We start from the raw sequence: 26,783 nt of genomic DNA, 5'->3' as shown, positions 1-26,783 counted from the left end.
TAATTAATGAGAAACAGACCTGGTGACTGGTTAGGGACAAGGATCCGCAACCTTTGCTCCACATACCAAAAATCATCTCTTCATTCGCAATAATTCTCGTATACTCACTTAAATAGCCACCCTCGATATTTCAAAAGATATTGTGTCGGTGTACATATTTTAATAAAAAAAGTGCAAACAACTCTATGTGATATTACAAATGATCAAATTACTCTCTATGAAAAAGAAAAGTACGTAATTTACCTTTTTGTGATTTTTTTTTAAAATGCAACAATTTATTTTTTTATATTTTTAAAATGCAGCAATGTACCTCCCTAGATAGGAAGGTAAATTGCTTCATTTTAAAAAGTATGGGAAGATACATTGCTATGTTTTTTATCATAGAGGGGTAATTTACTCATTTGCTATATCATAGTGGGATAATCTAACACCCGATCATAACGTTTGTTTCCATCTAAATAGATCTTTTTGTTAATTAAAATTCACTGAATTTGTCAATATTAACAAAAAAAATTTTGAATAAAAATTCATAATTATTCCCGATTGGCTTGTTGAAGGTCAAATAAATTTATTATGATCAACTGCCCTTATAAGGGTGAAATATGTCTCCACTATGCATTAGCGTGTGAAGATATATAGATAGTTGGTCCAAAAAAAGATTTGTTTTAATACAAATTTTTATTTTTGACTAATATCAATACATTCGATGAATACTAACATAAGATCTAACTGATAGACGGATCAAACGTTAGGATATTAAAATGTAATTTTTCAAATCACATAAACTTTACACGTAATTATACCAAATTTAAAAAAAAAAAAAAAAAAAAACCCAATTATCCTATATATTAATTAATAGCACAATAATAGGGGGGCCGGGAGACAAGAAGAAGTTTGAATTGGAGAATAATAGATTTAAATAATCTTACAATGTCCGAAATTATCATATCAAAAATATAAATGCTACACCTAACCCTTAAGATTCTGGTTGACTTATTTTGCAATTGTTTCTAATTATGATGTGTATATATATATATATATATATATATATATATATGATATGGTCAAAAAATGAGATCAAATTTTTTTATTAGGAATAATTTCATTTATATTTGCTGATATATAATTTGTTTACACAAATTATTCATGATAGTAAAAAACTAGAGATAGTTTGTGTAATAATGTTGACGCTTTTTAGATGATGTATATGTAATTTTTAAAAAAGTAAGGTAATTTGTGTAAATGATGTTGTCGTTTTTTATGAGTGTATGTATAAGGAGTAATTTGTATGAGTAGATTATAGATCGTGGGCGTAAATATATTAACTATTATTTAAATTGGGATGCAACTCGTCACATTTACACAAGATTTTGATGCAAAGTCTTTTAATTTTTTGTCCGCTCCCTTTCAAGGAGTAGTGGTATTCATACTACTTGAGCAAAGTAAGTAGGAATAGAATACTACATCCCTCACCTATCTTGATACACGGTTAAAATTTATTGAATTTGTTCGATTCAAGTGGATTTGGCTGGTTATCGTCTAATCTTCTTATTTTGGGAAGGTCAGCCTGCTTCTTTTACTTGATTTCTTTCCTTGTTAATATATAATCATATTTTATTTTTTTATTGAAAAATAAATTATTATGTAAGTAAACAAACTCAGAATCTCTGATCAAAGTGAAGAGTTATATGGGTTCAGACTTGGGACTAAAAGGACTCATTGGAGAGCTTTAAATCCATAGGCCATTGCTCCAACTTTGGGCTTCCCCTCATAACTCAGTTTGCTATTGTACTATATAATAAGTTTTAGACCCAATATCATACAAACACATTTTTCAGATTAAGCCCAAAAATAAAAACACAGCCCAATATGCTAATTTTTCTAATGATCGTTTTCACAACAGAGAGACGCAGACACACACTCAAAATTTGAATTCAAAACCTCTCAAAATTCTCACATTGCTCCTCTTTGTACATTAAAAATATGGCTCATGAAATTCTTGTCCTTTATGACCAAGAGGATCATAGACAAAAATCCCAAATCAGTCTCTTTAAAAGAAAAAGGGGGGGCTGAAAAGTGACAAATTTTGAGTATTACATTTTACCTATTGATCTCCAAACTTGATTTAGAGTTTGGATAGTAAAGACAGAAACAAACAGGAAAGGGTTTTCCTCTTTATGGGCCCACATCTGTGGAATTTGGGCATGTGACCCCACATTCATCACTATTAATAAAACTTATCAATTATTAAAAATCCAATCTTGCAGTTACACCTAATTAATACATTAATCTAGTACCCTCTTGGTGGTGGTGGATAATCTTCTATTATTATTTTAATAATAATAATAATTAAGCTTCAAGATAACAACATTATCACAATCTTTTTCTTCAACAAATATCACCCATCATGCTTCCATTTTATTCATCCATTTATTCCCTTTAATTTTATTTTTATCATATCTTTTAGTAAATAAAATACTGAGCATCTGTTGTATAAATCTCTCGATTCCACGGTTGAACGACCTATATGATAGAATATCATTATTTATTATTTCTACGTAGTATTTTTATGCTTTTGATATAAAAGATAAAGAAGTGTCTGATTGCTTAATTTTATAATTTTTGTTGGTACATTGAAAATGAAATATAATAATTAAGAGATTGTGACAATTATGTTGTATGGTGTTTATAGTCAATTAGAGTCAGATCAAGAGATTTGGGATTAGTTAATTTTTGGAGGAGCAAGTTGCAAATTTGTGTCTATTTTAGTGTGTTCTTATTTTCTGGACAGATTTTCATGTAAGATTATTACTATTATTATCAATAAAAAACACCACAGCCCACACAAAAAGACACATCTCCCCTAGACAGCAAATTGATTTTGATTGCAATCAAACTCTCTCTCTCTCTCTCTCTGAGAACACATCCAAATATAACTCGAATTCATCAAAAAGCCCTAAAAGAACCGTCACATAATAATACTGTGCACTATGGAAGCTGATGTTTCAATTTTCTCATAGTTGAAATCGAAGAAGAAGGTTCCTTGTTTCCGGGAAAAGAGGGGGTTTCTATTGAAAAAGTTGGGATTTTTAGGGTTGATAAGGATGTTGAAATTCTGGGTATTCTTCTGCTGCTGCTTTTTCTGTTTAATGGGCGCTTTCACAGCTTATGCCAATGTGCTTTTGAAAGGCAACAACGTTACTTTGTCTTTTGAAGACATTGAAGCTAATTTTTGTGAGTTTTCTATTCCCTTCGTCTGGATGTGTGAGAGTGTGAGCACCAATAATTTGATTTCTCTCGGAATCTTGAATCAGGGTTGTGCAGCTTCTTGTTTTATTAGGTTTCTACTATCTGGTTTCTGATACCCGAGTTGTTTGCTCGTTGAATTTTGTATTGCTGAAGCGATTTTATATCTGCTCGACTTTAGACTTTTAGTTTTCCTTTCCGTTTTGTTAATTATGTCTGGTTTTCCGGAATAGGCTTGTTGAAACTGACTTTTATGTTTGTTTTATTCTTTTGTTGAATTGCTTGAATAATTTAGCTCCAATAATATTTAGAGTTTGCTCTAAGTATCTCTGCCGGAAAGATTGAATCTTTATCTCATATTGAAATCTATGAAGGAACGATATATTTTTTTTATGCATATCAAGCTTAAATTTATCTCGGAATTACGAAATTGGTATTAGAGTTGATTGAGTAATATGGCTCAGTTTAGCATTTGAAACAAACTTTATTTAAAGCATGAAGAAATTATTGGTTGTTAGCATGTATCGTAAAGCTGTGCTTGGAAATAGAAATATGGTTGCTCTATTGTGCTGTTGATTACTGGAAGAATTTTGTACCTCTTTTGTAGTTATCCCAGTTACTTCAAATATTATAGGTTGATAGCAGGTATGATATGCCTTTATCTGATAACAGGCTATCATCTGATGTAACTTTCTCATGATTTCAGCTCCATCAATTAAAGGGTCAGGACTTTGTGGGACGCTATATCTGGCAGAACCTTTGGATGCATGCTCACCACTTACTAACAGAGTTGTTCCAGGAACGAACAAGACCAGGTCTCCATTTGTGTTGATAACCAGAGGAGGATGTAGCTTTGATGACAAAGTCAGAAGTGCGCAAGCTGCAGGATTCCAAGTAGCCATTGTCTATGACAATGAAAATGGTCCCCTGGTTGCAAGTACGTCTTTATCATGCAGGCAGCTTTCTTTAAAACTTCTGAGATACAGTGCTTGTGCAATATAATTTTTATGCGTCGTGCTTTTGGGAGGAAATAGTATAACGGATGATTCAGAAGTTCAGAAATGAAGTTGAATATTGCTTAAGTCCATCTTTCTTATCCCTCAGAAGTGTTTAGTATTGGTCTATGCCCGCTTGGATCATGGTATTTTGTATCCCTTCACAATGCTTGCTGTTGATGAATGGTTATTGTTGCTTTAGAATCCTTACTTCGGATTTTCATATTTGAATGCAATGAATCTAGAAATTGTGCTATGAGCATTGATGAGTGCTAGTACACTTTTGGATTTGCATGACCTGGCATAAACTCAGAGTGTCACATGTCCGAATCTCCTATTTTTCTTATTCTTTACTGGTGTGGAACACATGGAAGATGGGGGATAATGAAATAGTGCTTATTTAGTGGATTGTGTGCATGTGCATTAGAAGATAAGGACTAATGCCTGTTAAGTTACTTGAATGAAGTATGTGGGTTCTAGTAAATTTCTTTGCTGCTGTAAATTAGTTTTCTAATTATAACCTTGTCTTAGATGTTTAAGTACGTGTTCTTAGAGCTGTCCCTTAGCGTTAAGGACTATAGTAGCATGAAATCAGGCTCGAACTATTTTAAGCTAAATCCGTCATGATAAAATATTTGTCACGCCGCATTTTTGTGGAATACCGAGGGCCTCGGATCGTCCAGGGTTTCATGATTGTTAAGCAACCTTCTCTCTAAAAGCTCATCATTTAATATTTAATGTCTTAACATGGGTGGCAATGAGATGCGAACCCATGAGCTCTTGTTTGGTTTGGTTTTGTTTTGATACCATGTTAAACAACCACCTCATCTAAAAGTTTAACATGCTAGAGAGGAGAATCATTTAATATTTAATATCTTAAGAATGACATTATGCTCATAGGCTGGAGGCCTCTAGTTCTAGTCTGCAAAAAAGGAAATTCTCTTTGTCATCAGTATATCGTCATAAACCTATATTTTCTAAAGAAGTCGATCTACTATGAGCATTAATGGTTGACTTTTGAAAATGCAGTGGCTGGAAATGCTGCTGGTATAAAGATACATGCAGTGTTTGTTTCTAAAGATTCTGGTGAAACACTGGGAAAATATGCCGGTGCTACTGATATGGAACTGTGGATAGTCCCAAGCTTTGAAAACTCAGCATGGTCTATCATGGCCATCTCTTTCATTTCATTGCTTGCTATGTCTGCTGTTTTAGCTACATGTTTCTTTGTCCGAAGGCATCGGATTAGAAGAGAACGGCCTCAAGCTCCACGTGTTCGCGAATTCCATGGGATGAGCAGTCGTTTGGTGAAAGCCATGCCAAGTCTAATTTTTACAGCTGTTCTGGAGGACAATTGTACTTCAGCAACATGTGCCATATGTCTTGAAGACTATAATATGGGAGAGAAGCTAAGGATTCTACCATGTCGCCACAGTAAGTGTCGCTAATTCCTCTGCAATTAAAAAATAATTTTTCTTATCCTTTTCTTTCGGGTTGGATGTGTACATGTGATTTGCTGTCTCTATCACTCTCTGACACACACACATGCACACACACTGATTGATTCAGTGATGGCCACAGCATCATGTTGTGTGCTTGAGTTGAATAAAGTCTTGTTTCATGTCCACAGAATTTCATGCTATCTGTGTCGATGCCTGGCTAACATCATGGAGAACTTTCTGTCCTGTGTGCAAGCGTGATGCAAGAACAAGTACTGGTGAACCACCAGCATCAGAATCTACACCATTGCTGTCACCCAGCACATCTGTCTTATCATCTGTTAGATCATCGTTAGTGTCATCATCAGCCATGCAAATGGGCCCCTCATATTCTCGATCTCCCTCAGTTTCACGCCCTCAGTCCATCTCTACCACTCCTCATAATCTTCATTCTCAGTCCCATCATCAATCCTCTTATTTAAGTACAAGTCAGAGCTCTGTCGCACGTGGTGCTTATTTAGTTTCACCTCATTCGTTGGGCTACCCATCGTTATCATCCCTCAATTCTAGATACATGTCTCCATATATTCCAAGTCCAGTGAATGCCTCATCGAGTTATGTTGGATCTTCAAGCCGTCAGGCTAATGCACTGCATTATAGTGAGTCAGCTGCAAGCTTGTCACCATTTGCTTCGGCTCAATCACTTCCAGATTGTTAGGCGTTAGCGAAGCTATAGCTAATTGGTACTTAGTTGATTTTGGCCAAAGCGAATGTTCATGAAATGGCTCTGAAACTCAGATCTTCTGTTAGCGAGAACATACCTAAGATGATAACATGCTTGGAGTTGAGGCCATTGCGTAAGTGCAGATTGTCTCAAGGCGGTTACTGAAGCAGCAAAATCTGTACATTGTAGCATAAGTTTTATAGTATGTTGAGATGATTTGGGAATTTTTGCTACATAAATTTGAAGAATTTTACTTGTGGGAGATTTTTGGTGATTCATACTGTATAATCCTCTTTCTTCCTTTCTAATTTTCCCCCCTCGGTGGGAGGGTGTTTATTGTGTGTATATATTTACTTGTCTGTTAGTCTAATTTCATGTTTGATGTAGCCAGTTTGGTTTTGTTGAAGTGGTTCACTAAAATTGTCATAAATGCTTCTTGTAGGGAATTCACTGGTACAGTTGACCTTGCTCTTTTTGTATTTTCTAACTGCCAGTTATCTTTTCAGCATTCAGAATTGGTTACGTATTGTATACAAACTATTGTGTACATGTTTAGAATAAGATCATCTGTATCTTTGTGGTATTGTAATCAAATCGTAAGAACTGTATACAATCAAAGATTCATTCACATTTCCTATTCCTTCACATGAAATCTTCTCAAGATAAAATTCTACATATCATAGCCGGGGTTCCTACAGTCTCTAGAAAGCAGAAAGAGAAATGGGAAAGGAAAAATGTGTTGGCTGTATAAAAGGATCCGTGATAGCCTCAAAATAAGTAACTGTACAGGTATGCAATCTATAGGGAATTCTAGCTATTAAGTTAAATCAATTAACTTCATCCTATACACTAACAATTTTGTGCAGTATATGTTTTCAAAAAGTACCATTTCTGGATGAGATAGAGGGCAACGAAAGAGGCTTGCAGTCGACCATGCTGGATCAACAATACACTAGTTTCTACTTAATCCCAATTATTACAGCACGCAAAAGAATATCTGCAAGAATTTTGTCATTGTAGAAATTCAGCTGGTAACGTATAAATTTGCCCATTAAGTGTTGGAACGATATTGTTAACAGCAAAATACAACAAAAAAGAAAGAAAAAAAATGTCATTCTGTATCTTCTTTAATTGCAGAAAAATAGATTCCGCTCTATAGGAAGCTCTCGATGTTGACTTCCACAAAGGAGCATGGGTCTGGAATGTCAAAGTTATCCAACACCTGAGAATCAAATATGAATAACCTCCGAGTAAGATTAACTAAGCACAGATTTAATAACCAGCTCCATCAGAAAGAATTAATAGTTGGGTTGTGTTTTTTTACTGCAGGTGCACACAGAGTAAAAACTCTAACATACATACAACCAGTTCTTTCAAGGGACATACACAACATATGGTATACCTGTGGGTGCACGATTCCAAAAGTGCCAATCTGCTTTCCTTTGTAGATGATGCTTGCTTGTCTACCTGGAAGAAACTCGGGCTCCTGCAACAAGGATTTAGCAGTGAGCACATTAAAGCCCATGTTACCATCAGCAGAGTTAATACAAGTAACATGAGACATACATCTGAACTTTGTATATAGTAGCCACTTCCATCCCCAGCCGATACAAAAGGAGTTCCTGTCACTTCCATGATTCTGTCCACAAGACCATGTATTAACTGCACATAAGAAATGTGGCAAGAATTAGTTGGCACTACACTCAAGCAAAGTACTACATAACTTTTTCTCAATCTCAATATGGCAAAAGGTCAAGGTAAACTAAATTTTTACCTCAAATCCAGAGGTAGCTCCACAATATAAAGCCGCCAGATGACAATGATTTGAGGCACCAACATCTTTTGACTCATCTAGTAGCACCACATCACCAACTTCAAAAATCTAACCAAAACAGTACAGAGTTAGATACAGACCACAAAACATTGGAAACACAATTTTCTACGAGAAGAGGAAATTGGAACATGTGTCGAGCATGTGAAGATATAACACCACATGGGAACAAACAGTTGTTGCATCTCATGCATGCAGAGATTTCAACAGATTGGAGGCAGATATCAGAAGTGCAAGGCAGTCACCAGTTTTTGGCTCATGAGAAACTTACTCAATGCAGAGAAAAGTCATAGCGATTACTCAAACTTCTGATTGTAAAAGATTGCAGAAGGCACATGACAACATGTGGCCTCTTTAAAGATTACTAAAATTAAAGAACTTTGATATAAAACAAGTAAATGAATCTGCATGACAGGAAAATTCGTGCATAGGAACTACACAGTTGATAATTGCAAACAGCTGCTAGTTTTTCAATTTTCGAAACTTCCGTACCCCCACAGCTCTTCCAGTTCCATATTTACCACATTAGCTAGATAATGAAAAAACTTCTTTTGCTACCGGGAAGACAGAATGAGAGAACCTGTAATTCTACAATTTCGAGACAAACATGTCTGCAAATTATACACCTAACAAGCACAGTAAATTATCCCATTACCTTTATAGGTTTTGGATGATCTTTATTGTGACCAACAGTTTTTAATATGCCAGGCATAAGGCTGGTCCGAACAACCTGCAAAAAGTGGAGGTACGTGTTAAATTAGTGGAGAGGCATGAAAAAATATTTTAGAGAGAGATATAGATGAAATGGTTGTATCTTTCACAAATTCAATGAGATTTAACACAGAAAATGAAGTCTGAGCTCCATTATACTCCCTCAAGAAACAAGACAGCAAATAAAATGGCACCAGTTAGACATATCATTTAGTGTAATCTCATCACTCCAGATACCATATCAACACACCCATACTCATTCGCAAGCTTGACTGCAATGTTTTCTCATGAAAGGATACTGGAAAATGCATGGAGAATAGAACTCTGTATCTATGCTGCCAAAGTAAAAACAATCTTTTATATCAGCTACAACAAACATAAAACAGAAATGAAGAGCGTAATGAGTTCTTATTCATGTAACGAATTTAAAACCATCACATATTATAGGGATCTTTCTGGTCCAAGCTAATGACAACTTATAAGAGTGAAATAGACTGAGGTTTTAGACCTCAAATATTTTTAATAACTGAAACTTAACATTATAAAAAGAACAGATTGGATCAAGAATTAGAAAAAGTAAATTAGTTCGACATCCAACGACAAGTAATAGTGGAGCAAACAATTGTAAATCAGATCAAGAAAATTACGGAATATTTTTCAGTGCTCCCAAGTAACAAACCTCAAAATCAGCAGAACGAGGATTTCCATTAATTGCTGCTAACTTGTCGTCTTTTCGGTTGAGCATGGTGAAATTTTCTTTATACGAGCATAATATCCATGTTAACACTTCTGTATAACCAATCATCGCGATCTAAGAAGGAATAATGCAAGTTTATGTTAAAACCAAGAAAATCCAAGTGAAGCATCAAGGCTAAACAGTTTTAACAGTAATCTTCTATTGACCATATAGTTACAAACTTTTACAAGCAAAGCACGGAAAAATCTGTGGCATTAGATCTAGTTTTAACAGTTGAAATAGACTCAAATATATATATATATATATACACACATTATATAGTGATCATAAATGGCTAAAGAGAGAACATTTCATCAATGTAAATGGAAAAAAGCTAAAGGATTGATCCCTGGATATAACTTGCTTACAACCTACCTCCGTTCGAATAAGATCACTGAACTGATTCAACGACTGTGGCCTCAACGATGGATGTTTTATCTTTGGTATTTCATTATAACCATAAGCAATTGCAACATCCTAGTATATAAGGGTAAAGAAGAATATTATTATACATCAAAACAGGCAAGGAAAGATGATACTTGGGAGAGAAGCCACAGCCTATACCTCAGCCACATCACAAGGATGAATAATGTCACTTCTTGTGGGAGGAACAGATATGGTGAAGCTGGTTTCATTCTTTGCTGATACGGAGTGTTCTGCGTGTAATTGCATTTTGTTCAGCAGGCTAGCCACCTGCAAAAGCAATGATTCTAATTTTGTTCAGAATTTCCTGGACTTGTAAGGGACAACCGCTGGTTGCAATTTTCTTTTATTTATGCATTAATGACAAAACTGAAACTGGCCAATGAATCAAACTAAACAAGCAAAATATATGAAAATTACAAACATAGATAAATTTTGATATTCATCCATTTACAATTTGACATAAGTATCCAGCCTGCGCGCAATTACATGCCATATAATTATCCTAAGGAAGAGCAAAAAGTACCAGTAGATCATCCAGGCAGGTTTTCCTTCTTTAGGCCTCATAATAATATATGATCATACTTTTGGTTTATGTAACACTGCATCAAAGTACATAACAAGAAAGTACAAGGGGAAATATACGTCATCTGCTATTCATTTCTATCTCTTGGTTCTTTCTTACCATCTACATTAAAGCTCAAAGTTTTACCAACTTCACCTTTCAGTAAAAGTGAGAAACTTAGCAAGCAACCAACATGAAATACATATATTTGCTACTAATAAACAAGGTGATTGCATTCAGTACTGATGGAAAACAATCATTCAAGACAGAATATGATACCTCATTGGCAGGCAGCGAGACTCCAACTGCACTGGTGATGTATGATAAGGGCACAACCATCTGGTAAAGTGACAAATCAGGGCAAATGTATGATTTTCCATCAGGGTATATTACTTCAACTGGCTCAACCTCAAACTTCCTTTCACAATAGACTGAAAACATGGTCACCTGCATAAAAAATTGGTAATCATACTATGATGCGGAAAAAAGAAAGAAAGCGGCAAACCACTGCAAATCGAATCATTAGTTACCATTGTGTTCAGAACAATATTGGCTTTTGTCAAATCTGTGGCCGTACATTCAATGAACACATTCTTTGTCTTCAGTGTAATAGCAGAATGTGCACCATTGATGATTGGAGGCAGAGATAAAACAGTTCTGCAGAAAGATATATATGTAAAGGTTTAATCAGAACAAAGAAATACCAACTGTAGCACTATCTGTAATTGTAAGAAACCACAAGTAATAATTTCTTGACAAGGGATGAGGCAACATATAAAAAGGTATAAGCGATTACAAGGATAGGACACATGAGAAACAAGTGTACAATTGACCTCAAACTACATAAGCTTTCAGAAAAACAAAATCACCTGTTACGATCGTATATGACTGGGAACACTGGTGAATTCTCAATGATATGCAAGAATTTCTTCAGTTTCAAATCTGACTGCAAAATGATGTCAAACCCACAGTTAAGCGAACATTAGTCATACCCTCTCAATGGAGGATGATCATAAAAGATTCTGATACATGCAAAGAAACTGACAAGTAATAAGCACCAAATATTAATGATATGAGGGGTTGTCATCACGAGAGGATCATAGGAAGTACATTCAGAAGTACAGCTCACCTTATAAAATTCCATTAGCTCATCAGCTCTGAAGTTCTTTGTCTGAGTAAAATTCCAGATTTAATAAGTTCAGCATAAGATATGGGAAAGCAAGTATATAAAATTAAGCAACAGAGTTAAAGAAGAAGAAACAAGAAAGTATAAAGCAATAAAGTGAGCAGGAAAAAAAGTTTTAAGGGAAATGATCGGATGTTTTGAGGAACACGAAAATGGTTGGTGAATATAATTGGATAGTGATACTCTGTTCCCAAGTGTCTTGATGCATTGACATATATAAGATATCCTGAACCAATATTTAGCTACACTTTTTTAACAGTTCAAATAACAAACTGCTTCTTCACCAGAATAGATGGGAAAAGTTGGGAGCTGTGCTATTCTAGTAAAGTAGCTAATTTAATGTTGACTCCGTTATCAACGCTAAATATCATTGTAGTAAATGCTGGATTGAGTAAACGCTAAAGTAAAATGATTACCTGTTTCAGCGGAATGAAACTTATTTCCGGGGGCGGCAAAGCCTGAAATTTACACAGTTGGATTTATTGAATGAAAGGAAAAAGCACATGTTCAGGTTTTAGAACAGAGTAGAAAGAGGCAGAATATGGCAAAGCTTACTCTGCTTGGAAGCAAAATTTATTGAACTAAAAATGCATGCCTAGAAACTGGAGATAAACACCATTCTATACATCTCAAGTTTTTGAAACTATGATCCAGACAAAAAGCATATAAGTTCTTTATCTAGTCATGCACCACAATCTCATGTTTGAATTTCCAACACAAACAAAAAGGGCATAGGTTACAAATTAAGTACCTCTCACAAGCTACCACAGTTTAAAACATAAGCAAGTCCCAACCAGATCACAGTACCTTCTACAATCAAACTCCTAATAAACCCATGCGGACAAACAGAAATGGGCAGGCATAACAGCATACCTCATATGTTAAAGGGCCTTCTATTGTATCCAAATCATGAGTGCCAATAGCAACCAGGGTTCTTCGCCTACAGCAATCCAAGCATAGAGAAAAATCAGAAGGCAAAGAACAGCAACTTCAGAACCATAGAAAGTAAAGCAAATAAAATGTTTCAAACAGCAGTCCTTTCTGGATTCTGATATAGAATTCACATAATTCACTTCACAATAGCAATAAGTGAACTAAGCAAGGTCAGCACCTGCTCAAATTACAGAATAATTGAGTGAATTCACCAAGAAGACGGAAATTGATTGTGTCACATGCTAAATATCAAGAATACACCTCAAATTCCAAAAGGACAATGAAATCTTCAACTACATGGAATACTGAAGTCTCAGTCGAAAACCTGTTAGTATGAGTTAGACAGTTTGTAATTTATTTCAGTCTTTTACATGGATAGGTGGAATATTTAAATTGGAATAGCAAATGCAATGAAGATGGAGTGATGATCTCCACTCTCGATGAAAACCAGAAGTAACACATTGCTCCATTTTCTCCTAAAAGTATCTATGAAAAGATAGAACGATAATCAGCAAATGTGAAGTAACCTAATGCAAATTGACATGGTTAGTCCGCATAGGGCACTCCTTAGTGGAAACTCATTACAAAAAATTCAAATAATGGAATCATTTATCAAAGCCAAATCAGTCAAGATGCAGGCATTTCAGAGAATTGGAGGTGTGATCTGCCTTCTTGTAGCTGAATCAGAGATCGGAAAGCATTACCGACAAATATTCTGATGAAGCCGGTCTTGGAGATCAATAAAGCTATTGTATCGAGCTTCATCAAATGTAACACCTCTTAAAACAGCGCATACAACATATGGACGAATCTTTGACGTCTGCAGTGAAGGAAAATCATGCTCAGAATATGACAAAGTCAGCATACCAATTGAAAAACCAGTTAATTACTTCTCTTTGCATACCTCTGAATTTACATGCATTTTGAGCATTGATCCTTTACTGATGCGCCCCACATTATATGTAGGTATTGGATCAAGCCCATTAAATATGCGAAGGGCTTGAGCCAACCCCTCAAGACAAAGCAAATCATATCTGCAATAAAATTCAAAACCCAAGAAAAGAAGGAATTATTCACCCATTTTTAGAAAGATACAAAATATCCAGGTTTCACAAAACCAATTCGATCAAACTCCAGCAACATGCCCTAGTGTTACAAGCAGTGATCCTCCCTTCCAAACACTGGAGTAGTAAATTACTCCATGCATCTAACTAAATCAGATGAGCGCACAATTATTCTCAGATTGATCAATTGAAATAATAAGTTTTTGGAAATACCTATTGGCAGGAACTTCAATCTTGTATATTACTTCCTCATCCTCAGATGGTTCTTCTTCTTCCAAATGCTTCTCTTTCCTTATAATTGCCTTTTCCGTCGTCTGTCTCATATCCATTCAAACCAAGATTTCTTAAAACAAAGTTCAAGTATATATCTCAAGGAACCCGCAATATCAAATAACATGGATATCAGAATTGTAGGTTGCTCAAGAAAAAATCAATTATTTTCTTAAGATTACCAAAATGCAACTTAATCCAAATAAAAAACAAAATAACCAAATTCAGCAAAGTTTTGCCAATCCACTAGCAAGACTTAAAATTCAAACGAGAAACCAGGACATCATTGGAATATCATAGGAAACAAAAATGTATAGCTCCGAAACTAGCCAAGTGTTGACTAAAAGGGGTCAATGCTAAAATACTAAAAGGCATCGTTTTGTACTGCATCTTATCCAATAGTTTTCACATACCACATCATCAAGCTCAATGCCGAACTTGAAGCACAAATCCTCAAATTCTTCTTCAGCTGCAATCAATCAAAAAGAAAAACAAACAAAAGGTCAGACATACGTATATTCTTGTATGAATATACAAACACGCATGTAATATCTTACTGTAGGTGCGGCCTAGGGCTTGGAAGAGGCGATCTCTGCCTACGCTTACGGTAGGCATGGTGGTACGCGGCGGCGATGTCAGACGATTTCCATGCGAATGAGTTTTCTACAATTTATTGGGCTTTCGTTGAAATGGACTGAAATGTTTGGGCTTGCTTAAAAGAATGGGCTTCTAATTAGTTAGAAGACTTTCACAACTATTGGACTAGGCTGAACTGACCCAGATTATTTATGTGAAACAGGCTATCTGATCCATTTAGTTACCCGAGCTCGGCCCATTACATATATCTGTACAGATTGACAGGCCGAAGTGAGGCCCGATGAATCAGGATTCAGGCCCTTTAGCTACTGAAAGGCAGGTGATCAGGCCCGGTCCACGGATGATTGTTGAAGTGAGTGCTCATGGTGAAAATGAATGGACAAAAAGTGCATGAGTAAATTACATTTTGTCATTTAAATTATATTTACTTTTATATTTTGAGATCTTTTTTTTTTATTTATCATTTCAACTTTGTGAAATTGTATATTACTATATATAATCGTTTTCTTATTAATTTTTCCACTGAAAAATTATCACATACAATGCACAAATAAAAAGTATCACATCTCATAGTCCTTAAACAATACATGTATACTGCATGTGATATTTTTTTGATAGAAAAATAGATCAAAAAATGATCATATATTACAAAATACAATTTTCATAAAGTTACCACCAAAAAAAAAAAAATTAAACGGCAAAATATAAAAAGACGCATATTTCAAACTACAAATCATGATTTACCCAAAATGCAGCAACAGGTTCCTCGTATACTATGCTGTTACTATATACCGAATCGAAAATGAAATTCGTCCAACTTTTCATTAGCAATAAATAGTCTATCTAAATTTCTCCAATTACAAAACAAAGATGAAATAAATATGCCACAGAAGTGCAAAGTTGAAACTGAAACTACATCATGATCACCATTCGCCGTGGTACTGTGCGATCACTCTAGGAATCCCCATGATTCGCCTGTCCAAGAACTGGGTTCCACAGTTGTTCTCGATGCAACTAGCCGTGTGGTGTTTCAGCCAACCACGAAATCAATCCTCCTTCAGAGCAGAACGAAGCAATTCTGCGGATTCTGGCTGAGAGGTGGAGCTCCGTTCATCAACTTGCTCCCTAGTGCCAACGGTAAGAGGTTCCTCTTTAGTCATTGAAAAGATCATCAACATTACCAGTGCCACAAAAATAAAAATGAGAACAATTTTGACTCCAATCTGTGAGTTTAGGAAACCCATCAAGGTTGGACCAGCTACGCTTTTTTTTACAACATTTCCTTCTCTATAACCTTCAAGAAATCTCGAGACTTGGGTGCCGATATCTGTTTCATTCATGCTTTCTGAGCCAATAACCTGTTCAACCAAAAAATGCAACATTGATGTGCAAGTTAGAGCCTTGGAAGCCTAACTGCATTCGCATATAATAACAGTACAAACAAAATAGATGCTTCTATTATTTCAATGTACAAGACATGACCGATAATCTGCGAATAGTTATCCACGAAGCCATGGGCTGTTAATACCAAAAATATTTAGTAACAACTTATCATGCTACAATATAAGAAAACTTGAAAATCAAGACCAACAGTTCATCCAACTTTAGACAACAAGTGTTACCACAAAATATACGAACATAAAGATAAATAAGGAGCTGGCTGTGATTCTTCTTGTTGGTTACAAAAACCAAATGTGAACCCAGAAGCAACAAAATGAAAGGAATTAAACAAGCCAAAAAAAATTGTGCAGTCTGAAAAGCATAATAGAAGCCAAACACTTAAGAAAGTAGGTTAGAAGCAACATAATCTTTAGAGAATAATCTTTCGGAAATTGTCCATGGGAACCCCTGGAACCATCCAACATTGGAACTGAATATTTTAATAAATCCTCAAACAAATACAGCTCAAGAGAGTTGTGTGAACTTTCAGGAAAGCATTTGTTTTGACATCAGTTTATATCTTAACTCATGTCAGTTTCATATTACAATCTTTTATCACATGGATGTTGACAAATTGACAGACCATACAAAGTAGTGATAAAGACTAGTGCAAAATGAATTGTACTATGCCACATATCATTATTCACATAAAAAGGAACAGTCAACACTACAGAAGTCAGCGTCTGAGAAAGTAGAAAGCATACTTACCACGTAATACTCCTCATCACCGTGCCATACAACCATCCTCGGAAGCGGAGTTTTCTTGTAGACTTCGAATGATTCAACAAAATCTTCCCACTGCTTGAACCCAACATAACCAAATACTAAGTCACGATTAGCAGATGCGGCAGCCTTTAAAACTTTAACTAATTCGTTGGATTGCTCATCTGCTTCATCCTCCAAGATAGTAAGAACAACTTTTCTTTTGTCATCTTTAAGCAACTTCAATGACTCTTGATTTATTGGCAGTACTAGAGGGAGCAAACTCTGTTTTATGTAATCTTCAAGAAATTTTTCTGCAATCCAAAGCAACAACAGGACTAAATGTACGGCAAAATGTTAACTGAGAAAAGGTGAAATCCTTACTTGATATCCAAGTATGTCTACAATTTCAGTAAGTTCAGAGTTAAAAAGAAGAATGAAAATGTGTAACCCGGGTCCTAGGTCCTCAGACACCTCAATATTTTCATCATGCTACTAACCAGAATGGACCAATCTCCACTTTATCAAGAACATTTTACTTTCTTGATCAAAACAAGTTAAAGTATCAGCTCCAATTGATATTAATCTTTACACAACACAATTTTTAATTGTGGTTAAATTATAACACTTGAAATTGCTAGATAATGATATTTATATAAGATAACCAAAACCAAACATAACTATGTGTATATGTCTACGCATGTGTTTGCAAGTAATAATGAAAAGATCACTGTATGAACAAGGTTAGAAAGTCATATGCTTCAACAAGATCAAAATTGAAATACCTTCTGGTTTGAAAGATAAAACCAGACAATGCAAACAAGCTAACCTTCATATGGCCCATAAAAAATGCTCTGTTCATTGTAAGCTGGATGAATTGCAACCAAAGCAGGCACTTTATCAAAATCATACAACGACATTATGTCATCCGAAAAATCCTTGGCCACAGAAAACCACGCTTTCTTCTTATACTTGACAGCTAAATCTGATATCACGGACTCATTTAAGCCAAAACCTATAAATATAGGAAAATTTGTGCCTGCTGCTTCAATAAAGTCTCTAATAGCAGAGTCCGAATTGAGAATAGAGACGTCAGGAGCAACGAATTTTGTCAAAAATCTAACAAGTAAATCAGCTTTTCGTGGTCCATAATATTCTGTAGCAACTCCATGCATAAAAATCTTCAGAGTAGGATATCCGCTGCATCAAAGATAATAAACATCTATTAAAGTGCCCTTTCCATATTCTTAGTACGCATATGATATATTGGTGCCAAGCAGTAATCAAGTTTCTTTTACATCGCATCTAAAAGGAAGCAATAAAACCAAAGTTCAAAGATCACAGAACTATTATGCCAGGAGGCTGAAGCAACATACTCTATGTCATGCTTAGAACCAAGCTTTCTGTACTTGTCAGCATCTACCTTTGCAACAACTATGGGCTGCTTCAATCCAGCTAGAATAGGAGCCGCTTTATCTAACTGCAATCGGACAATCACAATTGTCGGTTTTCTTTGCAAATAAATATAAGAACTTGGTCTGAAATAGATGGATTAACTGAAGTGGACCAATTTTATAGGACTACTAATCTCATGGAAAACAGAAAAACAAGGAGGAAAAAAGGGGCAGTTACTTTTGTTGAGCATATAGACCTTAAAGGCCCCAGTGAAGAAACTTATTGCATGTGCTCCAGAAGTTCTCTTTCAGAAGAAAAATCACAAAACAATTCCTACTTCACCAGCTAAAGGAATAACCCAGAGTACCCTTTAATATCACATGATTCCAAATTTTTATTCATCTGGCTAAGAGGTAAAAATATATTCTTTGATTCAAATCAGAAAACCAGAATTACAATGTAAAACAAGAAAGTAAGGTCACGCTAGAAGATATTAAAAGTTATTTACAAAACAAAATCATGAAAATTTATGATGCATAATCATCTTTCCTTCTAATTTAAGAATTTGCCAAGATTTGGCAAATCAAAGATACAACATTCACAGTACAGACTACACCACCCGACAAAGTTTTGGCTGCTGCATCATATCCAGCATGACATAAAAATTGCAATACAGCTCAAAGCACAATCTAAGTATGCAGCAGGATTCAGTTAATAAGAAATCCAATAAAAAAAAAATGCCCAAAAAATTTTAGAGAAAACAAATCAAACCTCAGGCGCGAGACGCTTGCAGTGACCACACCACGGAGCATAAAAATCCACGAGAATATAATCAAAATTCGAAATTGCGGCGTCGAAATTAGAGTCGTCGAGCTCCAACACTTTGCCATCCAACTTGAACTGATTTTCCGCAGCGCTGATCGGTCGAGAAAGTAAAATTAACGCGAAAAATAATAGCAACTGGAGCCGAAAGCTTGAGAAAAAGGAGTAGATCCTCAGAAGCGAAGAAGCCATTAACGATTGATTTATTTAGTAAAAGAATTTTTTGTTTGTAGGGCTTTTATTACTATTTTGGTTAGTCGAGTTTCAGTGAAGATGAAAAAGCCTTCTCTCTTATTAAAGGCGTGTTTGGGCAATTAGAGTCCTGTTTGGAAAGTACTTCTAAAAATACAAGTGATTGTAGAAAGTATATGCACACTATTTTCTAATTTAAAATAAAACAATTAATATCCTTTAAGAAATTTTATTTGTCAATTAATTATCTCCCTATAAGAAAAGAAAGGGTGATCTATTATTCTAATATTTTTTATTTATTTTTCTCACTATTGGTTCTTTTTTCACTCTATAATAATTACTTTTCTTTTTCTATTTTTCAAAACTAAATTATGTAAATATATTAATGTGCTAAATTTTTATAACAATTTAATTTTTGTACCCTCTTATGTTCTTTTGCACTCATTTATATTAAATGGGTAAATTTTACTTTTTGTTCTTATATTAGGATCAATGGGAAGTCCATATCAGCATTAGAACTCATGGGGCTTGGTAGACTAATGAAGGAGAAAGCAAGAATGCTCTCCATGGGTCAATGCAAAAGGTTACAACTTGCTAGGTTATTGGCTATTGATAGGCCAATTTGGTTGCTTGATGCGCCTTCAGTGGCATTGGATGACGAAGGGGTGAGATTACTTGAGTACATCATTAAGGAGCACAGAAAGAAAGGGGGCATTGTCATTGTGGCAACCCATCTGCCCATTGATATTGAAGATGTGATGATTTTTTAAGGTTGCCACCAAAGTTTCCAAGAAGGATGACTTTGGTTGACATGTTTGATGGTGGTGGATTGGATTAACATTGTAGATGACATGGCACACAACCAACTGATAATCCCATTATTCAAGAATATATGTGGATTCATATATCTCAATGTATTGTAGCGAGGTCAACAGATGAAGCTGTTAGATTGTAAATGTTGTAGTGTTCAACTGCCATCCAAATTGATTATTTTGGTTGCAAACACTTGTAGTTAAAGGCATGTTTTCATCTTTCTGGCTCTGAGTCTTTAATATGTTATACTAAGAATATGTCTGAACTTTAATTTTGGGGGGAAAAGGCAGAAGGGACTGCAAAATATCTAAAATATGAAGAAGCACAAGTTATATCATTTGAAATGAGAATAGTATTTTCTTCCGTCTTTCCTTACTAATATCCAAGGATTCAAATAATAAGAGAACGGTGAAAAGGCTTGGTGAAAAGGCTTCACCTATCAGAGAATAATAAGAGATTCAAAAATTATCTAACGAGAGGATTGATCAGCCCATAGGCTACAACATCATATAAGAGATTCTAGTAGCCAACTAGCAGTGCTGCTTCTGCCTCTTAGAACAATCTGCCCCACCACACTGGTCCAGACTCCAGAGTCCACATACACTTCATAAAGTTACTAAGAGACCGTCCTGTAATGAACAACAATAATAATCAATCTTATAAATCCTAAAATCAAATCAATCACAACACAAGTCTGTCTTCTAATAAAGTAATTTAACAAAAGTATCATACATCATTTACTATAAATTTGTCTGAGAACTTCAGTGGTGGCAATAGCCATTCTGTCATAAAAGAAGGATGAGTCTGATGCTTGCTCTCACCATCTGCAATACAGGATACAGGATAAGCAACAAGCATATGGATATGATGTAAACAACCAACAAGAAACCTTTTATGTAAAGGTTCCCGGATCCAAACCTGAAGCACGCAGAAGTATTCTGTGTGAAACAAAGGACTGCAGTAACACAAAGATTCTCAAGTTTGTTGTCAGTAAATTTGAAAGGGAGAAACTATTTCTTGAATGAAACCAAATACATTTAGAGTAACAACATGAACAATAAATCAGGGCTACTAGCAATGAAGACGACCGCACACAGTTCAGATTAGATAGAGTATTTAAACACAATAATAATAATTCATTTTTGCTTCACCCACTTGGGAAAAAATTGAGTGGGGAGAAGTTACTCATAAATATATAGTTTAATCATGAATGTATAAAAAATTGGACCTGCCATATTGACGGCATGTAGTCACGATATGATGGCTTCTGAGGACCTCCTGAGTCCAATACCTTGTCATCAAACCTTTTTCCCGAATTTCTGAAAGCAAAAAATGCTCCATGTTCAGATATACAAACAGGACAACAAACACATTCAGTAAGAGACGATCTATAATTTTAATAAGCCTATTAACACATAGTAGGAACTCATTCACATTAAAAGTTTCACAAAGAGGAAGACGGCACTCAACATCATACACTTCAACAACAGTTGCGCACCATTTTCACTTCTTTTCATCTTTCTTACACCTATAAAACTAAACTAAAACAAAGGGCTCACTGCCAGTTGTGTATGAAATATAAGAGACATAACATCCAATAGCATAGTTATTAAGCACATTGATTTGTTGGCTAGAGCACCGAAGCAGATCAAGTTTGTTCATATATCTTGAACATCACACCACCAACAAGATAGTTATTATCTCTCACCAACCTTATCACATGAGTTGTTGATTGCTTGTCGCCAAATGCAGCTGATTTAGCAGCTAAAACAAGCATAGGATGCACCAGCAAAAGCCTCTGGATCTCTTGAACTATGGATTCTGCCACAGTCTGAAGAGAGAGGCTCTTCCTGTCCATAAGATAAATAAGCTACACTTAGAAGATTCATTCTTGAAAGTCATTAAATAGGAAAAATAGGTGAGGACAGTTTGACTACAAAACATGCAAAACTGAGCATCACATACAAGAAATGAAAAACTAAAACAAAATGGCGCATATGTCTAGTGTGAAACAAAATGGACACATAAGGTTTGTATAGATGGATTAGATGAAATCAGATGAGGACGAGGAAAATGTATGCAAATGGACGCATAAAAGTGGAACTATCTAGAAACAGAAAGTTAAAAAAAGAACAATCAATGCATGAGAAACCTCATTATTCTATGCCCAAGACCAAAAACAGATACGAATGTCAAAATAACAAAGCAATAAGGAGACAAGAAATCTTCGTGACCTATCACCTGTTGTTGCTCCCTGTTGATGAAGATGGTAAAGCACGATCCATCCAGTAAAAAGCTCCTATGCTGGCGTAAGAGAATTGTACATAAGGTGCTTGTGATTCAAATTAGTTATCAGTTTCTATAATCTTTTTAACAGAAAATGGTGAAACCAGTATAAGAACAAACTATAAACATTTTTTTAGTATTATCAAAGTATTTGGTTTGACCCTGTGTCCCTGTTATTTCCTTGATTGATCGTCAAGCTTTAACAACATCATTATTCTATTAAGATGTAATGCCAACCTTCAAATGCAGCATAGAGTGAAGGTTACTCTACCTAACAAACTCCAGTAGCCATTACCTTTATCACCTTCTAACCTCCCACTTCTATATTAGTTATAAATTGTTTTACCACACATGTCCTATTTGACAATATTGAGTTGTCACGTGGGTGCATTATTCATAATTTGGTTACTCTGAATATATTAATAATTTTGCAGAGCTAAAGCTAATCTTTAAAATTGAGATGTAGGCATGAAAGAAAACATCTTACTAATTCTAGATATAGCATATAGGCTCTTGTTTAAATGTCAACAATTACGGTCCCTGTGCCAGATTCTATTCCACTATAATTGCACTTCATTTTGCAACTTAAATACTAGTTTAAGTGCAGATTCTAAGCAACGTAACATGTCGAGACCAGCATACAACACCAATTGGGGGTTCATGAACAAATCATGTTCTTGTAAGTTGAGAACAACCAGAATTTCGACGTGCTACTAAAATCATCATACAAACCTGTCAATCATAAGCATATAAACAGCACTACCTTGCTTTTCTTTCTCTTTCTGAAGCCGATAAGGCAATGTCTGCAATAACAGGTGAAAGCTCACAGAAGAAATACATAAAAGAAGTGTATCAAACAATCACTGCGGTTTTGCCCCTTCTACTTAAACCCACTTTGATGCTAAAAATATTTGAATATTTACCAAACCGTGGTTGTTAGAAAGCCAACTCTATTTCTTGAACTGTTCATGATCTTTAACACACAAATTCTAGTTATTAGATAGAAATGCATTTCATTAAGGATATCTTAACATTTTATGGTCTCATTTTTATTACCAACTGGGCAGAGAAACTCAATCCAACAGTTTCTGAAGATTTAACAGAAATATGTCAATCCTTCATAGAAGAATTAACCACAGTTCCAATAGAATAACAATCTGTACATTATGTGCAGATCCTACATTAATTCTCAGTCAACTATCCTATGTACCTGGTAAACACCAATAAGAGAAGAAAAACCGAAAAAGAGTATATCTTGAAAACCCAAAGTTGCACTCGAAGTGACAATAACCAATTAAAGAAATGAATAAAGAGTTTCTCACCCTAAGAGTAGCAAGAAACTCGAAAGTATTGTAACATCGTGTATACAAGAAGCGACTCATGCATGCTACAAAGAGCTCTTTATCATACTCATTCTCATTCCCTTTGACGCCACTTCTTACTCCTGAATTATCATTAGAAACAGAAAATCACTAGTTGCAAATTCATAAATGATCGTACTTCTGATAAAAAGAAGGTTTCTTCTCGTATATAGCAACAAAGATTACGGTAAGCCCCAGTAATACGCCGCTCCAAGGCGTGAGAAAGGCTCAAAACATCAAAGCGACAGTCCAAATCAACAAAAAGCACCGGCCGCTCCAGCCCTCCATATTGCACGCCCTTCCACTCTTTAGGCAAAATACAATTTATCGAAGTCTGAACACCCAACCAAAAGAGATAAACTTTTTATACTTTTCAATTTTCTAACCGAGGTGTACCATACAATAGAAATTGGCAGGTGGAAACCATTGTTGTTTTCACCTGGATGAGGATTAGGGTTTTAGCTGAAGGAGAGGGGCCCACAATTTCGACAACGTTGCCGACGCGGAGGGCCAGCCTGTGGAGCGGCGGCGGCAATACTACAGATGGCCGTTCCGTAAGGATTCTTGCGAGTGCTGCTTTAGCTGTTTCATCTACTTTGATCCATGAGATTGCTGACGTCATTTTTTCATACAATTGCCTTTGGGCGGGAAGAAGAAACTACTACTCTTATATATATGTAGTAATAATAAATTTAATATAAAATCTAACTCAATTATCTATCAAAACATGATTTGTATTATTGAATTTTAATTTATGATAAGACGTGGCCAATGGGGTTTAGTTTAGTTGGTGAAGTTAAGATTTTATGACTAATCCCATTAAGATATAAGTATTAACTTACTTTAATTGTAGTTGTTAGCCAGCTGCAATAATAATTATTTGTTAGTTATACATATTTGATATTGATAATTAAGGTATACTAATTGTCGATAATTGAAATTCATTTCACTCACAAAAAAAACAAAAAAAATGAAGTGAATGATTTGTTCAGAAAAGCTTTAATTTTTCTTCAGTTTCAGCATGGCTCAAAGAATCCATGGCTCTCCATCACCATCTGCAGGTTCAACTCTTCAAGTACTCCATGAAGTTCTTCCATCTCGGATGTCAAAGCTTTTCCAGCTGAGAAACAGTGGAACTTCTTCTTCACCTCTATCCAACTTTGTCCTGGGATTTTCCTCAGGCCTCTCGTCTTAGCGGAGAGCCTCACCTTTGCAGAATCGTCCCACCTTCCGCTTGCTGCATATAAATTTGAGAGCAACATATAGCTGCCGGTTACCTCAGAGTTGAGATTAAAGATCTGAGAAGCAGTCTCTTCTGCAATGTCTGTATTCTTGTGCATTCTGCAAGAATTCAACAGGGCTCCCCAGACCTGTGCGTTGGGTTCTATAGGCATGCGTTTCAAGACGTCGCTTGCTTCTTGTAGAAGTCCAGCACGGCCAAACAGATCGACCATGCAAGCATAGTGTTCTACTTGGGGTTCAATTTGAAAATCTTGGGTCATCTGGTGAAAAAGCTGATGACCTTCGGTAATGAGACCTGAGTGACTACAAGTGGAAAGAACAGCAACAAAAGTGACTTCATCAGGCTTAACCCCGGCATTCACCATCTGATGGAAGATTTTCAGAGCCCTATCCCCAAGTCCATGTATTCCATACCCAGTGATTATTATGTTCCATGAGGTTATGTCCCGGTAAACCATTCTTTCAAATACCGAATGTCCTGTCCTCAGGCTACCACATTTCATGTACATGTTAATCAGACCATTGGTTACCAGCATATCACTATCCATCAAAACTCTGATTGCATGGGCATGTAGTTCTCTACCAAGACGCAGAGCAGACAGCTCGGCAGAAACTGAGAGCACACCTGCAACTGTTACAGCATTGGCTTGCACTTGAGCAAACTGCATACGCCGGAATAGGTCCAGAGTCTCCTTATGCCGTCCGCTAGCCGCAAATCCATTAATAACAGCAGTCCAACTAACCACATTCGGGCCTACTGTCAAATTGTTGTTTAAACTCTCCAACCTCATAAATACAGAAAACGCCTCATCACACAGACCTGACTGAGCATAGGCCGATATTAATGAGTTCCAGCTCACTATACTCTGGGATTCCAGTCCAGAGAACAGATATTCTGCCTTTTCTACAGCACCGTTTCTCCCGTACATGCTTATAAGTGCATTCCTCACAAATATATACTTCTCAAAACCAGCTGTTATTACATGTCCATGCACAATCTCACCTTTACTGGGCATCTCACCGCACACCGATATGACAACAGCTATTGATTCAGCAGTAGCATCAAACCCTCTATCTTTCATCAAAACAAAACACTCCCATGTCTTCTCGGTAATCCCACACCTAGCAAAACTGGAAATTAATGAAGTCCAAGTCACAGAATTCGGTTCCCACCCCTCATTCTCCATTCTGCAAAGCACAGCAAATGCAGCATCACAGTCATAATTCTTGGCATAAACCGACACCATAACATTCCAAGAAACACGACTTCTCAGAGGCATCCTATCAAATACCTGTAATGCAACATCCGTCCGTCCAATCTCCCCATACATTCTCATCAACTCATTACTAACATGCATATTATTCGCAAAACCCATTTGTATGACATGGCGATGAACAATTTTGCATAATCTTACATCACCGCTCATCGCACACGCCCTTATAATCAGCGGAAAACCAAATCCGTCAGGCTGAACATTAAGTTCACGCATTTGACGATATAATTCCTCTGCATTTCCGTATCTAAAAGCCGAAACATTAGCACGCAACATCGAATTCCAGAAAAGACAGCTAAAAAAGCAATCTTCAGGAGAAGTATCAAACACCTTTTGCGCATCATTCAACAGGGAGAGTTTGGCGTATACAGAAATAAGTCTGGCTGACAAGAACGCCGAAGACAACGAGCATGTGAGTATAATTTGCGTGTGAATCTGTTTAACGGGTCGGTCAAGATTAAAGCTTTCGTTAATGCCGCTGATGCAGTGTTGGAGAAGGCGGTCGAAGAAATCAATAAGGCCATCGTTTGGGTGTG

General features: G+C 35.9%; 5 protein-coding genes across 8 annotated transcripts; 1 reads left to right on the top strand and 4 right to left on the bottom strand.

The window, feature by feature from the left end:
* Positions 1 to 2,832: 2,832 nt before the first annotated feature.
* LOC105175959 (receptor homology region, transmembrane domain- and RING domain-containing protein 2) lies at positions 2,833 to 6,749 on the top strand. The gene is made up of 4 exons (XM_011098605.3): positions 2,833 to 3,234; positions 3,953 to 4,183; positions 5,271 to 5,675; positions 5,872 to 6,749. The coding sequence occupies exons 1-4, from the start codon at positions 3,105 to 3,107 to the stop codon at positions 6,396 to 6,398; spliced, it is 1,293 nt and encodes a 430-aa protein (XP_011096907.1). The 5' UTR covers positions 2,833 to 3,104; the 3' UTR covers positions 6,399 to 6,749.
* Positions 6,750 to 7,398: 649 nt separating this feature from the next.
* Positions 7,399 to 14,835, bottom strand: LOC105175948 (phenylalanine--tRNA ligase beta subunit, cytoplasmic). The gene is made up of 19 exons (XM_088876441.1): positions 14,681 to 14,835; positions 14,537 to 14,592; positions 14,067 to 14,167; positions 13,694 to 13,823; positions 13,494 to 13,609; positions 12,730 to 12,796; positions 12,273 to 12,314; positions 11,800 to 11,841; positions 11,540 to 11,616; positions 11,201 to 11,327; positions 10,950 to 11,117; positions 10,247 to 10,375; positions 10,058 to 10,159; positions 9,626 to 9,757; positions 8,891 to 8,965; positions 8,179 to 8,286; positions 7,971 to 8,066; positions 7,807 to 7,890; positions 7,399 to 7,626 (listed from the first exon to the last, which is right to left on the bottom strand). The coding sequence occupies exons 1-19, from the start codon at positions 14,736 to 14,738 to the stop codon at positions 7,558 to 7,560; spliced, it is 1,779 nt and encodes a 592-aa protein (XP_088732567.1). The 5' UTR covers positions 14,739 to 14,835; the 3' UTR covers positions 7,399 to 7,557.
* A 604-nt stretch (positions 14,836 to 15,439) lies between these two features.
* On the bottom strand, positions 15,440 to 19,381 carry PDIL5-2 (PDI-like 5-2). Its single transcript, XM_011098586.3, has 5 exons — positions 19,029 to 19,381; positions 18,239 to 18,342; positions 17,692 to 18,062; positions 16,869 to 17,176; positions 15,440 to 16,078 (listed from the first exon to the last, which is right to left on the bottom strand). The coding sequence occupies exons 1-5, from the start codon at positions 19,269 to 19,271 to the stop codon at positions 15,767 to 15,769; spliced, it is 1,338 nt and encodes a 445-aa protein (XP_011096888.1). The 5' UTR covers positions 19,272 to 19,381; the 3' UTR covers positions 15,440 to 15,766.
* A 1,018-nt stretch (positions 19,382 to 20,399) lies between these two features.
* On the bottom strand, positions 20,400 to 24,418 carry XRCC2 (homolog of X-ray repair cross complementing 2 (XRCC2)). Of its 4 annotated transcripts, XM_011098578.3 has the most exons (10): positions 24,171 to 24,417; positions 23,918 to 24,065; positions 23,693 to 23,814; positions 23,103 to 23,173; positions 22,326 to 22,388; positions 21,797 to 21,934; positions 21,313 to 21,403; positions 21,003 to 21,039; positions 20,817 to 20,908; positions 20,400 to 20,713 (listed from the first exon to the last, which is right to left on the bottom strand). In XM_011098578.3, the coding sequence occupies exons 1-10, from the start codon at positions 24,351 to 24,353 to the stop codon at positions 20,690 to 20,692; spliced, it is 969 nt and encodes a 322-aa protein (XP_011096880.1). In that variant the 5' UTR covers positions 24,354 to 24,417; the 3' UTR covers positions 20,400 to 20,689. The 4 variants fall into 4 exon arrangements, with proteins under 4 accessions (XP_011096880.1, XP_088734112.1, XP_088734110.1 ...); XM_088877986.1 differs by lacking the exons at positions 23,103 to 23,173; positions 23,918 to 24,065; positions 24,171 to 24,417 and having other exon boundaries at positions 23,693 to 23,824; XM_088877984.1 differs by lacking the exons at positions 20,400 to 20,713; positions 20,817 to 20,908; positions 21,003 to 21,039; positions 23,103 to 23,173 and having other exon boundaries at positions 21,269 to 21,403; positions 24,171 to 24,418.
* A 151-nt stretch (positions 24,419 to 24,569) lies between these two features.
* On the bottom strand, positions 24,570 to 26,433 carry LOC148788914 (Pentatricopeptide repeat (PPR-like) superfamily protein). Its single transcript, XM_011100822.3, has 2 exons — positions 26,266 to 26,433; positions 24,570 to 26,161 (listed from the first exon to the last, which is right to left on the bottom strand). Exons 1-2 carry the CDS (start codon positions 26,298 to 26,300, stop codon positions 24,748 to 24,750), a joined length of 1,449 nt encoding a protein of 482 aa, XP_011099124.1. The 5' UTR covers positions 26,301 to 26,433; the 3' UTR covers positions 24,570 to 24,747.
* Positions 26,434 to 26,783: the final 350 nt, after the last annotated feature.

Source organism: Sesamum indicum, linkage group LG2, assembly GCF_026168435.1.
Source record: "Sesamum indicum cultivar Baizhima isolate 11 linkage group LG2, ASM2616843v1, whole genome shotgun sequence".
NCBI classification, from domain to species: Eukaryota; Viridiplantae; Streptophyta; class Magnoliopsida; order Lamiales; family Pedaliaceae; genus Sesamum; species Sesamum indicum.
The sequence above is the reverse complement of the archived record's forward strand: the minus strand, read 5'-3'. Positions and strand labels throughout refer to the sequence as shown.